The sequence below is a fragment of the Osmerus mordax genome, chromosome 2 (assembly GCF_038355195.1).
Source record: "Osmerus mordax isolate fOsmMor3 chromosome 2, fOsmMor3.pri, whole genome shotgun sequence".
Taxonomy (NCBI): Eukaryota; Metazoa; Chordata; class Actinopteri; order Osmeriformes; family Osmeridae; genus Osmerus; species Osmerus mordax.
Genome location: NC_090051.1, coordinates 19422499 through 19437715, shown reverse-complemented (window position 1 = coordinate 19437715; position 15217 = coordinate 19422499). Strand labels below are relative to the sequence as shown.

Here is a 15217-nt window from a genome sequence, read left to right as displayed (position 1 = left end):
AAGTATGCAGTCTTGTTTTGGCACTTGGTTTAATATCTCTCCACAGTCCATTCCCATTCAGTGTGTGTTTATTGTAGTCTCCCTTATCTGCTTGTTTCACAGCCCATCACCCTGTTAATGGAGTCGGTCGATGCGATGAATCTTGCCTGCCTGACTGCTGGCTACTACAGATTACTGGTGGACTCTCGTCGTTCAATCTTTAACATGGCCAAAAGCAACACAGGAAACGCAGATTTCGGTGAGCAAAAAAAGCCCACCACATTTCACAATTATACTGTTCCAGGAAATGGTCAAACCAACTCTTTGTGTTTCCTCTTTCGAGGTCACGAGGCGAGAATAAAGCAGAACTACCAGGCCATAGAGTGGACGTACAGCACTCCGTGCGAGGACCACAGCAACCAGCGGTACGCTCGTGAGCTACAGGACAGAGACTGTGAGTTCATGGAGCATGGGAGAAGTGAGAGTGACGTTCCTCCCGTCTACATCACGGAGATCCACCAGCCCCAGCAGAGCCTGCACGTGGCAGAGAGAGCGGAGAGGTGCAGCCGAGGACCTCACCAGCCTCACCCCCCCCCTTTTCTCAGCGTCCCCAGGGCCAAACCCCAGGACTCCCCCCGCGGCGCCAAGGTCTCCTTCATATTCGGGGAGCCTCCTTTAGACCCCCAAAATCTGGGCTACCAGCGGCTGATGGACAAGAGCCCGGAGATCTTGGACAACCACCGGCACATGTACAAGCGTCTGGAGGAGGATTACAAGATCATGGACCCCATCATGGAGGCGGACAGCTATCAGTACGGCGCCATCGAGGAGCCGCTGCTGAGAGACATCTGCTACGCCGAGACGACGGACGAGGCCGAGGACGAGGACGAGGTCAGCTGCGAGGAGGACATGATGATGGGAGAGATGGACAGGCCCACTTTTCTGACCCTCTCCGGCTCCAGCGACGACATCATCGACCTGACTTCGCTCCCCCCGCCGCCGGAGGGCAACGACGAGGAGGACAGCGACGTCCTGCTGCACTCCCTCAACCTAGCCATCGCCGCCCCGCCTCCGGGCTTCAGGGACAGCTCTGATGAGGAGGAGCAGCATGGGGCCCAGGGGCCCTCCAGGAGGGGCCAGGGCCCTAGAGATGACATCCCCGTGTCTGTCATAGACTCTGTGCCCAACCCGGGCGAGGAGGGGCCGCTGGACGATGCCATGGTGTCCACCTTACAGGCTCTGGAGGCCCTGGCTGCATCAGAGGATGAGAGTCACCCCCAGTCAGAAAATAGCACAGGTTCTTCTTACACTATTGTAACATTTATTCATTAACACCACACAATGTTCCAGCCATAGCCACTTTTAATTTGTTTGTTGTTGATTTTTCAATAAAATCCCATTTGTTCTATGTTTCCATTTTGTGTCGGTGTTGTTTCATTCATTTGAACATTTTATCATTCATTTTAGAAGCTTTGTTTTGTTGATCATTATGATTGATTTATACATGTATATAATGACAAAGTAGAACTTGAAACACATTCAAGTATTTTGTAGAAACAAAAGCATCACTTTAAAAACTCACTAATAGTATACGTATGCCTACATCCGATCAGATTGGAATGCAACAGTATTTTTACTTCATTTACGAAATTTGTAAAAACAAATGTATCAAACAATGCAAAGATGGAGCTATTTTATATTTTATTTATATAATCTTGAGGTGCTAGACGTTGTTAATGAGCTGTCTGTCTCTCTGTGGCACACAGGTGTAGAAATATCCCGGGTCTTTAGCCCAGAGTCCTCCTCAGACTCCGGCAACGAGACCAACTCCTCCGAGATGACGGAGAGCTCCGAGTTGGCCGCCGCTCACAAGCTCTCCGAGAGCCACCTGAGGATGTACGTGGCCACTGTGGAGGGCTACCAGACCCTGACCGAGGAGAAGACCGAGTTCCCCGTAACCCCATGCGAGGGCGGCGCGGCCCTGGAGACCCAGGATGACGAGGCCAGGTCCTCAGCTGGGTCCTCCTCCCAGATCCTCCACCCGGACGGGGGAGAGATGGAGCCTGAGACCATGGAGACCAAATCCCTGACTGACTACTTCAGTAAGATGCACGTGGGCTCCGTGATGAGCAGACAGCCAGGGAAGATGAGAGAGGAGGAGAGCAGGAGTCAGGGCGATGTTGCTGATAAATGTCACGCCAACACCCAGGAGCCGAATAGAGAGGAGCTCCCGCATCTGGTGGGGAAGTTGAACGCGTTCACCGTCCGAGATTCTCAGTACATGAACCAGTTGGACTTAGGTCGAACTCCATTTCGAGAAAGGCATCAAAAATGGCAGCAGCGGTCGCCTGGGAACAAAATGGCGGACAATCTCTCTCCGGATTGCGTGAGTGACTCACAGGCCTCCCACGCTGACGGGGAAACAATGAAGGGAGACCAGCAGGACTCTGATGAGAGAAGCCAGCAGTTCGACTCTCGTTTACGCTCGCCTGCCAAAGACCCCCAGAGCGCAGAGGACACCAATCTACAGCAGCGTAACGAGCAACAGCAGCTAAGCAGGATGTCAGCAACAGAGCAGGATGTCACCAGACAGTACGAGTACCACCTGGCTAAACGCATGTCTTCCCTCCAGAGTGAAGGCATTCACTCTCTCCAGAGCTCCCAGTGTTCCTCCATTGATGCTGGGTGCAGCACAGGCAGCAGCAGCTGTGTCACACCCATGGACTCCCCCCTCTGCACAGGGGAGAACCTGCACCTCCTGTCGGAGACCTCCCTCAAGGGCCTGGGCTATGTGTCCGGGGAGGAGAAGGCCTATGGACCCCAGGGACAGGGGCTCCAGGGCAGGGTCAGCCATGCTAACATGGACCCAACCCTGCTGCGCAAGATCCACGCAGCAACCAGTGCTGAGCCTGGGTTTGGCACTGCGAGGGATGGGTGCCACCGGATGCCCAAGATAAAAGAAACCACAGGTACAACTACATAGGGCTGTGCTCCCTTTGATCTCTGGGTGAATGACGCAAATGAATTGGATGCGATGAACCACGTGAACTGTTGAATTATTAGAATTATTAAGCACTTGTGGGTATATAAGATGCAGCACTTAGGATCAAAGGGAAAGACAAAATCAAGGATTTCACTCATGATAAACTTAATACACTTCCATAATCAACAATATTTTCTAACTTATTTTCCATATGAGAAATGTATGTGTAGCTACTTGATGATTCACATCAGACTGGAAAGTCATCTCTCTTGACACACAGACACTTACTATTTAGATCAGGGAAAAGGCAACGTTGTCAAACTCACGCCAGAGAGATCCTCTAATTATATCATTAAGAATAGACCATTGCCGATTAAAGCTTGTAGAAAGGGAGATGCTTAACAATTCTCTTTGTTTTTCTCCTACCCCTAGTGTAGCTTGCACACAGCTGGAGAAGGCTGGTGGAGAGGATCCATCCTCAGCTCTCTCAAACCAGGTCAATGCCACTACCACCACCACCTCACCAGCATCATTAAACAGTAGCACAGAGCCCCGTGGGCCACAGCTCCAGCCCCAGCCCCTTCCAACCGCCCAGGCTTACCCCTCCAGCTTGCCCCCATGTGACCCCAAGGCAGGTGGCCTCAGGAAGTCACTCAGGCTGCTGCGGCGAAGCTGGAGCAGCATGACGATAGGCCCTGGCAGCTTCGAGGTTCTGGTGGAGAAAACCAAAGCCACTCTGAGCGGGAGGAGCGGCCAAGACGCCCGGTCACCTGACCCCCCGAAAACACAAGGGAGAATTTCGGCCAAGAAACTGTCCGAGAGCATGTCCCAGGGCTCTGGGATTTTTCCCACCACAGGCAGTAAGCTCATTAGAGGGGCATCCATCATGCTGCCAGTTTCAAGAGATGCCAAGCAGCTCAGAGCCGTGCCAAGGCCGGACACGGGCACCTGGAGGTGCCACGGACCGCTCAGCCACTGCTTTCTCAGGAGGAACACCCGGGAGGATGCTGATGGCGAAGATGGAGAAAAAAAGGCCTCACAGGAGCTCTCCTCTGGGGAACAGAAACCTACCTCCAGAGATGAGGAGGCGAAGAGCACAGTCTCACTGCATGTGCCTGGAGGCTCCCACACAGCTGAGCAGCTCGGCAGGGCCAGCCTAAAAGGCATGAGCCTCAAAGCCAGGCTTGCCCGAGTGAACTCCATGAAGGGCAAGACCTACAGCCTCCCAAGGGGGTTCCCAGACGCACGGAGAGATGCCCTGGAGATGATTGTTCTGGTGCGCTCCAGCATGGCCCGTGAACACAGCAGCGGGAGGTCAGAGGTCGACGAGATAGACCCGGGGAAGTACAGCCAGCTGCTCTCAGTGGAGGCCAAGGCGCTGGGCAGCGCCTGCAGTCAGATGGCCGTGGTGCACGGCGACCCCGAGGAGCTGCTTCTCAGCCTGACTCACAGCTTCCACACGCTCTGCTGCCTCACGCAGGCCTGCATGTCTCTGCTGGAGGGCCCGGGCAGCCCGGCCCAGCAGAGAGCGGTGGGAGCCACAGTGGACGAGCTCGTCATGAACTACGTGTGTCTGCTCCACGCTGTGGAAGCGTCTTGGGACAGCGCCCCTAGTGGCCAAAGTGTGAACACGTTGGCACGTCACTCCGCCACCATGTCTGCCATTGTCAACACTCTAACTTCCTCACTTAAAACACTGTTCAGTAAGTAAACACACGTCCGTCTACACAGTGTCATTAGAGATTTCAAAGCCATACATAGGAGACGAGGGTTCATTCTACCCAACCAATGTGAACTGCTGTGACAAACCTTGCCTTGTGTATATTTTGTTTGATATGTAAAGTAAAATGAATTATATGAATCCGATATGACAATTTTAAAAGAGATTATATTCAGGCCTCAGAGAGGAAAGAAGTGAATTTAAGATGATATCACCCAATGTTACCTGATAGCTATAATTTCAATTAATGATAAACACATTGTGGGTATTATTGTGCAGATGATCCCTGATAAGTGTCTGTCCTTCCCTTATTTGTATTAAATACTCTATGTATAAACATTATTTTACATATTGCACATGACAAAGATATTATAAAAGATAATATTAACAGCTCTAGACAAATCAATGCGCAAGACAAGACATATTATATGATCAAACAATCCACATGACCTCAGTCTTTTGCATTTTCTGAATTCAACATAGTTTTATGAATCCTTTGCACATGATCACTGAGTATGTACTTGTTATTTTTGCCACCACGACTACGTATTAAAAGTTGAAATCTCATGCTATTGGTTATTGGTTCCTTTATTATTATTGTAACATTCTGCATGCTAAGGACATGTTTCTCTACTATCCACTGTTAACCTATTAATTCACTCTCTCAAGGTTAGTCTTAGGGACCATCTGTTGATATTGAAGGGAATTATTGATACCCAAATCACATGATCCACGTTTATCTGTACACCACATTTGACCATTGACTACAGGGTAATGGTAAAGGTTGAATCATGATGGCTATTTTCTGTATGACGGCTGGGTAGTGTGTACACAGTACAACATGATAGCACAGGGAGGTTGTACTGTGGTCTTGTTGCCACCCACATCTGTGTGCGTGACTGTGGGTGTTAACTGTGTGCAAGCGAGTCGGACTAACCAAACTACACATTTGTGTGGCTTTATGTCCCACCTGTTGGGAAGTTAGACAGTGTTGTTGTTTCACTCGAGATTCTTCGCCAACTCTTAAGATTCACTTTCATTTACTGAACATTTCGATCTGAGACTGTGACATACAGTACACAGTATTAGACATGTCACCAGCATCCAAAAAAAGAATGTTACTCCTCGCATGTGGATGTTAAAATTGGACACTTGCTAGTTTCTTAAGCTCCTGTATACAGTCATTTTGGAACCTTGGGAAATATTAACAATTTCACAGTTCAAGATTAGTCTTTTATGATACAATAGGGAAGTGATGAATACTAATTATAGACCGAAACATCTGTTGCTTTGAAGTTCGTCACCCTGTACATAGGATCATGTTAAAGCCTGTGATCGTTCTTAGTGAATACTCAGATCTCTACAACTTGACACCAGGCAAAACATCAGACCTATGCCAAGAAGTATCACGTTGCTTGCTATCACACACAATGGTAAGTAGAATATTGTTCTATTTAGTATTCATGACCCAATGTGTAACCATTTATATTATTAGTATGTATTAGTTATGTAGGTGTAAAGAGTGAAAGCACTAGAACAGAAAAATACAGATACTGAGGGGAATACTGGTAACATGTTAGAAAATGGAACAGGAAAGTTCCCCTTTTCCACATGATTAAACACAAAAGCTGTATTATGATTCATCACCTTCATAGGTATTTCCTACTCTATTTAAAAAATATATTTATTTTTAATATTTAATATTAATATTTTATGCTGCAACCTTTTTGCCCCATGTACTACGGTTGAGTGAGGCTGAGGCCTGGCTCTTTATGAAGTCATATTTGTAGTGAAAAAAAAAAAAAACGTAATTGTTTTGGTAACAAAACTGTTCCTCTGACCCTTCGACAGAAACCAGAGTGTGTCTTCCTCCAGGTGTGTGTGGGGCTTCTGGGTCTGTTGGTGTCCTCGACATCAGCCGGTGGACGTTGGTACCCCAAATCCCTACCATGTGATGTCTCTCTCATCAGCAATGGCAGTGTGGTCAGTGTGGACTGCACCGAGAGACAACTCACATTCATCCCAAAAGGCATCCCAAGTAACACCACCAATCTGACCCTGACGATCAACCACATCCCTGCCCTGAACTCAACTTCATTCTATGGGCTGGAAAACCTCACCGAGATAGACATGCGCTGCAACTGCGTGCCTGTCAAAGTTGGCCCCAAGGACCGCGTGTGCCTGCAGAGTGTGACCATTGAGAACGACACGTTTACCAAGCTGAGGAGCTTAAGGTCCCTGTATCTGGATGGGAATCAGCTCAACAGCATTCCAAAAGGTCTCCCTCAGAACCTCATCCTACTCAGTCTAGAAGTGAATCACATCTATTCAATTCTGAGGGATAACCTCTCAGATATCACCAACGTGGAGATTCTTTATCTCGGCCAAAACTGTTATTATCGTAACCCATGTAATGTCTCTTATGAAATAGAGGACGGGGCATTTTCACGGCTTAGTAACATGACATTACTATCTCTTAAATCAAACAACTTGTCTTACATTCCAGCCAAATTACCTACAAGCCTCAGGGAGTTATATATTTACAACAACAACATTGAGAAGGTGACCAAGGAGGACTTTCAAAATCTAACCAACCTGGAGATCCTGGACATAAGCGGAAACTGCCCCCGTTGTTACAATGCGCCTTTTCCATGTGTCCCATGCCCTCACAATTCTCAACTTCAGATTGATGATGATGCATTTAAAACATTGTCCAAACTCAGGATATTGCGTATGCACAGTAATTCTCTAACAAATGTTCGTTTAATTTGGTTTCAAAATTGCAGCAAGCTACAAGTTATTGACCTCTCATCCAACTTTTTAGCACAAGACATAACAACTACTAAATTCCCACAGGCTCTACCCAATCTGGAAGAATTGGATCTGTCGTTTAACTACGCCTTACAGATGTATCCGCTGACATTGCAACTGAGTCGCTCGTTCCGCTTTCTGAAGTCTCTCAAAGTGTTCAGAATCAGGGGGTTTGTTTTTCAAGAACTGACCTTGGAGGGCATCAGTCCACTAGTATTACTTCCGAACCTGTCGGTCATCGACCTAGGATTCAATTTCATCAAAATAGCTAACCTCAGTAGTTTGATGGAACTGAAACACTTCAAAATAATCAATCTGTCAGAAAATAAAATATCGCTGCCCTCAGAGGGGCCTACTGGTTTTTCATTCTCAGGACAAGCCATGTACGGTACCCCCATGTCAGGTGCTGAGTACCACAGAGAAGAAGTGAAAGAGGTTCACTATTTCAGATACGATGAGTATGCACGTAGCTGCAAATACAAAGACAAGGAGGAAGTTGGGATTGTGAACTCCTTTGTCAATAGCAACTGCAGCCAGTTTGGAAAAACACTTGATATCAGCAGGAATAATATATTCTTTCTTCACTCGAGATTCTTAAACCTTAGCGACATCAGATGTTTAAATCTCTCTGGAAATGCAATGAGCCAAAGTTTAAACGGTTCTGAGTTTACTCTTCTCAGTAACATACAATATCTGGATTTCTCCGAAAATCGACTGGACCTGCTCTATTCCACCGCATTTAAAGAGCTGACAAATCTGGTTATTTTAGACATAAGCAAAAACAACCATTACTTTGAAGCAGAGGGCTTGACTCACATGCTGAATTTCACCTCAAATTTACCAAAACTCAAGACATTGTTAATGAATCACAATCAGATCTCCACCTCGACAAACACAGAGATGATGAGTTGGTCTCTGGAGACATTACAGTTTATAAACAACCGTTTAGACATGCTTTGGAGGGATGGCGATACAAGATACTTTAACTACTTCAAAAACCTGCGTAATCTAAAAGCCCTTTATATCTCTAACAACAACCTCAACTTCATCCCCCAACAAGTATTTGGAGGATTGCCAGACAAACTCATTGAGCTCTACATCAACAACAACAAGCTGACGTCCTTTGCTTGGAAAGAGCTCAACATCCTTCAAAACTTAGAGGTGTTAGATCTCAGTGGTAATAGACTAACAAAGGTTCCTGTCATACTCTCCAACTGCACACAATCTCTGAAAAAGCTCCTTTTATGTGATAACCGTATAGCTAAACTCTCTAAGAATTTTCTAATGGATGCCTTCAGCCTGAAGATCCTGGACCTCAGTGTCAATCGCCTCCAACACATCGAGCCATCCAGCTTTCCAGATAACGTTGTCAACCACATGGATATGTTACTCCTGCACAACAACCGATTCCTGTGCACTTGCAACGCCACCTGGTTCGTGACGTGGCTCAACAGCACTGAGGTGAACATCCCCAAGCTGGCCACCGAAGTGACCTGCTCCTCCCCTGGGACGCAGAGGGGCCACCCAGTCATCTCAGTGGACCTTCAGGCCTGCCAGCACAACTACCTCTCCATCATCCTGTACATCCTCTTCACCTCCCTCGTCCTCGGCTTCCTCGTCCTCTCCATATCCAGCCATCTCTTCCTCTGGGACGTGTGGTACATCTACCACTTCTGCATGGCCAAGCTCAAAGGCTACAGCCGCCTGTCCACGCAGAACGTCTACGACGCCTTTGCGGTGTACGACACGAGCGACCCGGCGGTGTCCGAGTGGGTGCTGCAGGAGCTCCGCGTTCACCTGGAGGAGTGTGACGACCACCGTCTGAGGTTGTGTTTGGAGGAGCGGGACTGGATCCCTGGGTGCCCCTTGATTGACAACCTCTCCCAGAGCATCCATCAGAGCAAAAGGACCATGTTTATACTCACCAACCGGTACATAAGGAGCGGGAACTTCAAGACAGCATTCTACATGGCCCATCAGAGGCTTATGGATGAGAAAGACGACGTCATCGTTTTAATCTTCCTGGAAAAGTCACCCTCTCATTCCAAGTACCTGAGGTTGAGGAAGAGACTTTATAGGCGTTCTGTGTTAGAGTGGCCAACCAATCCTCAAGCACAGCCATATTTCTGGTTTGCCCTGAGAAGTGTTCTAGCAACAGAGAGTCACAAACAATACAGCAATCTTTTTAAGGAGACACTTTAAAAGACATTCTGTATGTACTGTATGGTATAGAAGTTTTGGACTTAAAATTGAATATTGCAGTACATATTTTTGTTACGCTGAGTTTTTACTTAATGAGGCACATCTCACAATAATGGTTATTGTCTTTCTGAATTGTAAGTACATTCTGAAACTTGTTGAATCATCCTGAAAGATGTTTTCTTTTTAAGTTGTGAGAATGAATATTATGTTAAAATAAAAATATCATGCAAATACAAGGATAAATGCATCGGATACCATGCAGTCATATTGCAACACACACTTGATGATTTCCAGACAATTAACTCTCAACCAAATAAGAAATGTAAGGTTTGTAAATATATCTACTGACACCGATACGCAACAGACAAATTAGTTTGGGCACTTAAACTAACATTTATCATACCTTTTCACAATTAATTACCCAATAATGTATTAATAATGTGTAGTGTGTTTTGTAGTGCAAAATGTATAGATACAATAATTCATGCAGACCTTGATACATGATGTTTTGCTGATCTTCAAAGTTCAATAAAGCCAACACAAGTTGGTTTGGGGAATCAAATGCTGTTTTGTCTACCAGCAAAGTAAGTCAAAGGCCTTACAAGTAAGTTATATACATTATATAATATCCAATTATAATGGCTTAAACAGATACATGTTAAAAATGGTTTCCAACCATTAATTGTTGAATACTCAATTTAGTTCAATGCCATATGCAATGAGCTATGACTGATTTAAATAGATAATCCCTTTTTACTGAGGTACATAAACTATCCATGACATGGAATCTTGCTTTATAACCACTGTGTTATTACAGCGTTACATACAAATTACAGCATGCTCATTAGATTACAAAACGAGAAGTGAGACATGAGAACTTCCTCTCTGACAGGACCGCCTTATAGATGCAACCAATCAGATTTATCACTATTTTGAGTCTTTCATTGTGTGTGATGGTCTGAAGAAGCTTGAGTCTGCTTTCTGATCCTGCACAGTTGTTTGGCTCTCCCTGGCTCCCCAACAATATTATCACGATGGTGAGTTTTAATAATAAACAATATTAGTGTTAAATGAGGGACCAGGATTCATAATTTGCTTTAGCTTTGAGTAAAAAAGAAAAGTGGATCCACCATTAGGCTTACACAAATCAGTTTAGTATTGTAGGCCTATGCTCTGTGATATTTTCTTTGACATACAGGAGAGCGTAAATGACGATGTCGCTTTTTTGATTTACTTCCTCTCGACATCCATAATCCTTTTCACAATGATAATGGGAATAACGACACATGTCTTCTACTGGGACGCCTCCTACTTTCTGCATTATCTGAAAGCTAAATTGAAAGGCTACAACCCTTTGACCTCAACGGAAAGTGCATATGAGGCTTTTATTGCATACGACACCAGCGACCCACATGTTTAAAGTGGGTTATGGACCACTTGCGAGTGCACCTTGAGTAGAGCGGAGAAAAACATATGCCTCTTTATCTGGAGAACCGAGACTGGATCCCTGGAACCCCACTGTTAGACAACCTACTCAATATAGTTCAATGCCATATGCAATGAGCTATGACTGATTTAAATAGATAAAGTGTGACATGAGAACTTCCCTCTGGCACTAACGCTTCTCTGCCAGTATCGCCTTATAGATGCAACCAATCAGATTTATAACTATTTTGAGTCTTTCATTGTGTGTGATGGTCTGAAGAAGCTTGAGTCTGCTTTCTGATCCTGCACAGTTGTTTGGCTGCGCAGTTGTTTGGCTCTCCAGATTTATCACTATTTTCATAATTTGCTTTAGCTTTGAGTAAAAAAGAGTGGATCCAACCTTAGGCTTACACAAATCGGTTTAGTATTGTATGCTCTGTGATATTCTTTATGCACGTTTAGGGCTGTCACCTACACCGTTATGATTTTCAGATATTGTTATCATCATGAAGTTGAATTCACTTCCAAGTGAATAATACTAACTAATTAGGCATGAAGAAATATTATGTGTTTGAGACCATAGTGCACCCATTATATTTCTTTTACTTGTTTATTTACAGGCTGCTTCCATCTACTGGTTCAAATTGGCATCTCTGTTCATGTGTTACTCTGAAATGCGACTCGCTGCACATGTTCGGATGCCAAAGAAGTTTCCATGTGATGTTACTTACTCGACTAAGGATGATGTCACTGTCAGTTGCAATGGACGACAACTCAAAGAGATTCCACACGGTATCCCAAAGGATACAAAGTATCTGCACTTAGAAGAAAACCACATTGCTAACATATCCCCAAAGGCGTTTTGGGATCTGCAAAACCTGACTCTACTCAGTCTTAATTGGATGAACAAAAATTATCACAAAACACACACTGCTGAGGGTGCTTTTATGAACTTGATCAACCTCCAGGAATTAAGGATGAATGGTAACGGACTGGAACGGGTCCCTAATCATCTCCCAGCCACACTGGAAATACTCATGTTAGACAATAATAAGATTATTTCCTTAAATAGTAGTAAACTCAGGGGTATAAAGAACATAATTAAATTATTTTTATCTAAAAACTGTTTTTACGGGAATCCATGTGGAACAACATCTTCTATATATTATGGAACATTCTCTGAATTGACTAACCTGCGGGAATTGAGTTTGAATGACAACAATCTAACCCAGGTTCCACAAGGACTGCCCAAATCCCTGGAGAAACTGCAGCTTGCTTCAAACAAAATACAATACATTTCTAGAGATGATTTCCATAATCTAACCAATTTAAGGGTCCTTAGATTACAGGGCAACTGCCCGAGATGTAGAAATGCCCCATACCCCTGTGTGCCATGCCCCAACATTTCCCTGGAGATCCACCCTGATGCATTTCATAACCTCACAAATCTACAGACCCTACACCTTGCAGGGAACTCACTTAAAATTGTCCAGAGCTCTTGGTTTGAGAGTCTGACTAATCTTAAAGACCTTTTCCTTTCATACAATTTATTGTCAGCGGCCATCCCTAAGGATGGTTTTTTGAGTAATCTACCAAACCTAGAAAGATTGGACATTTCATTTAACTTTGGCCCAGGTCTTTACTCTCAAACCATATATCTTTCAAGACAATTTTCTACATTTGTGTCACTTAAAACATTACACATAGAGGGTCTTGTTTTCAAGGAAATCCATTATAAGTCATTGGAACACCTTTATGAGCTGAGAAATCTATCTGTGTTGAACTTTGGAACTAACTTCATTGTCCATTGCAATTCCACGATATTTAGAAAATTCTCAAATCTGAAACTTATTTACCTTTCAGAAAACAGGATTTACCCAGTTACGGTGAGTGGCTCATCAGGTTATAACTCAGGACAAATCTCTGAATCTGTTTCGTTTACACCACATCTATTAGAATATCAGTCAAATGAAAAGGAATTTTCTTATGAGATAACTCATAGTTTTGTAAAACAAGAGTGTTTTGACTCTGGCCGTGTATTGTCCCTCAGTTCAAATAATCTGTTCTTCATTTCTCCAAAACAATTTGAACCTTACAAGGACATTGCATGCCTTAACTTATCAAGAAATGGATTTGCAGCTGCACCAAATGGATCAGAGTTTAAATCTCTACCAGACCTAAAGTATCTAGATCTATCCTTCAACAAAATTGATCTAGCCTATGACAATGCCTTTAGTGAATTAAATAAACTGGAGGTCATAGATTTAAGCTACAATCCACATTATTTCACTGTTTCTGGAGTGACACATAACCTAAATTTTTTAAGAAATCTTCCAGCTTTAAGAGTATTAAATTTGAGTCACAATCATATATTTACATTAACTACTAAGGAGATGAATAGCACATCACTGAGTGAGCTTCAATTTGTAAATAATGCTCTAGGAACGCTCTGGAAAGATAAATCATACTACAAACTTTTCAAAAATCTTGTACATTTAACATATCTGGATATATCTTTTAATTTTATTTTAAGTATACCAAATGAAGTGTTTAGACATTTACCAAGTAACATTACAAAACTATGTTTAAGTCATAATTCACTAAAGGAATTTCAGTGGCATGAATTGATACATTTCAAAGAACTTCGTGAAATAAACATGAGCTTCAATCATTTAGATTATGTGTCAGCAGAGCTTTCAAAATTCACACAAACACTTCAGTTACTTGACCTGAGCTTCAATAACATAGTAAAACTCTCAGATGGATTTTTAAAGGGTGCTAAAAGCCTCACGACACTTGACCTCAGCCACAACCAACTGACTCTGATAAACCAGACAACTTTCTTATCAAGTACTGATAATTACCTGAAAATCTTGTACTTGCAGGGTAATCCTTTCCAATGCACTTGTGATTTATTAGAGTTCATCCTGTGGATTGAAAACAATGATGTTAAAATCCCTAGACTTCCTATTGATGTCACATGTTCCATGCCAGCTGAAAGAAAAGGTGAAAAGGTCATTTTCTTTGACATACAGGAGTGCGTAAACGACAATGTCGCTTTTTTGATTTACTTCCTCTCGAATTCCATAATCCTTTTCACAATGATAATGGGAATAACAACACATGTCTTCTACTGGGACGCCTCCTACTTTCTGCATTATCTGAAAGCTAAATTGAAAGGCTACTACCCTTTGACCTCAACGGAAAGTGCATATGAGGCTTTTATTGCATACGACACCAGCGACCCACATGTTTCAGAGTGGGTTATGGACCACTTGCGAGTGCACCTTGAGGAGAGCGGAGAAAAACATATGCCTCTTTGTCTAGAGAACCGAGACTGGATCCCTGGAACCCCACTGTTAGACAACCTCTATACGAGCATCCGGCAAAGCCGCAAGACTGTGTTTGTTCTGACTGAGACCTATGTTACGAGTGGTGCCTTCAAGATGGCCATCTACCTGGCCCACCAGAGACTGCTGGACGAGAACGTGGACGTGACTGTGCTTCTGCTCCTGGAGCCTGTGTTACAGTACTCTCCCTTTCTGCGTCTCAGGAGGAGGCTGTGCGGGAGCAGCGTGTTAGAGTGGCCAAGGACTGCCGCTGCAGAACCCTGGTTCTGGCAGAGCCTGAGGAATGCTATTAGGGTAGACAACCAGGTCATGTACAGCAATAGCTACTCTAGGTACTTCAACCAGACAGAGGAGCACTAGCCGTGACATGGCAGGGACTGAGGTTGTGAAGAGGCTTCCTCTGATTAACATACCATTGTCACACTTTTGCATGTCCTTTTTTACTGTCAAAATTCAGTTTTAGAGCTGTGTTTTGAAATGTTCTCATTGTCCTGATAGCTCAAATGTTTTATTTTTAATCAAACAATTTCACTTTTTTATTTGAGTAATAATGTATTTCCAGTATGTTCAAATTCTAATCTGCCCATATCTGTCAATATCCAATAATTGATCAAACATGCCTAAATAAATCTTTTTTCAATTGTATTGCCTATCTTTGCAATTCACTGCTACTGTATCCTTATACACCCCCCCCCCCCCCCCCCCCTTTAATTTCTGTCATGTATATCCTAGCATCAAATGAGTATT

At 44.0% G+C, this 15217-nt stretch overlaps 3 protein-coding genes across 3 annotated transcripts in view; all 3 read left to right on the top strand.

Moving 5' to 3' along the window:
- Window positions 1–4921, top strand: part of frmpd4 (FERM and PDZ domain containing 4) — a 35185-nt gene extending 30264 nt beyond the window's left edge. Inside the window, exons 15-18 of the mRNA XM_067255529.1 lie at window positions 103–238; window positions 323–1276; window positions 1746–2948; window positions 3400–4921. Coding sequence (XP_067111630.1) covers window positions 103–238; window positions 323–1276; window positions 1746–2948; window positions 3400–4673 — 3567 coding nt within the window. The 3' untranslated portion in view covers window positions 4674–4921. The remainder of the gene's footprint in view (window positions 1–102; window positions 239–322; window positions 1277–1745; window positions 2949–3399) is intronic.
- Window positions 4922–6001: 1080 nt separating this feature from the next.
- Window positions 6002–9695, top strand: tlr7 (toll-like receptor 7). Its single transcript, XM_067261210.1, has 2 exons — window positions 6002–6085; window positions 6534–9695. The coding sequence occupies exons 1-2, from the start codon at window positions 6002–6004 to the stop codon at window positions 9693–9695; spliced, it is 3246 nt and encodes a 1081-aa protein (XP_067117311.1).
- Window positions 9696–11752: 2057 nt separating this feature from the next.
- On the top strand, window positions 11753–15085 carry LOC136957689 (toll-like receptor 8). Its single transcript, XM_067251821.1, has one exon. The coding sequence runs from the start codon at window positions 11780–11782 to the stop codon at window positions 14828–14830; it is 3051 nt and encodes a 1016-aa protein (XP_067107922.1). The 5' UTR covers window positions 11753–11779; the 3' UTR covers window positions 14831–15085.
- The last annotated feature ends 132 nt before the right edge of the window (window positions 15086–15217 follow it).

Excerpts from the sequence above, each read along its gene's own strand:
- LOC136957689 (XM_067251821.1), top strand. The coding sequence starts at position 11,780 with ATGTGTTACTCTGAAATGCGACTCGCTGCACATGTTCGGATGCCAAAG.
- tlr7 (XM_067261210.1), top strand. The coding sequence starts at position 6,002 with ATGTTAAAGCCTGTGATCGTTCTTAGTGAATACTCAGATCTCTACAAC. Across the intron at positions 6,086-6,533 it reads CATCAGACCTATGCCAAGAA|AAACCAGAGTGTGTCTTCCT; the intron begins GTATCACGTTGC and ends ACCCTTCGACAG.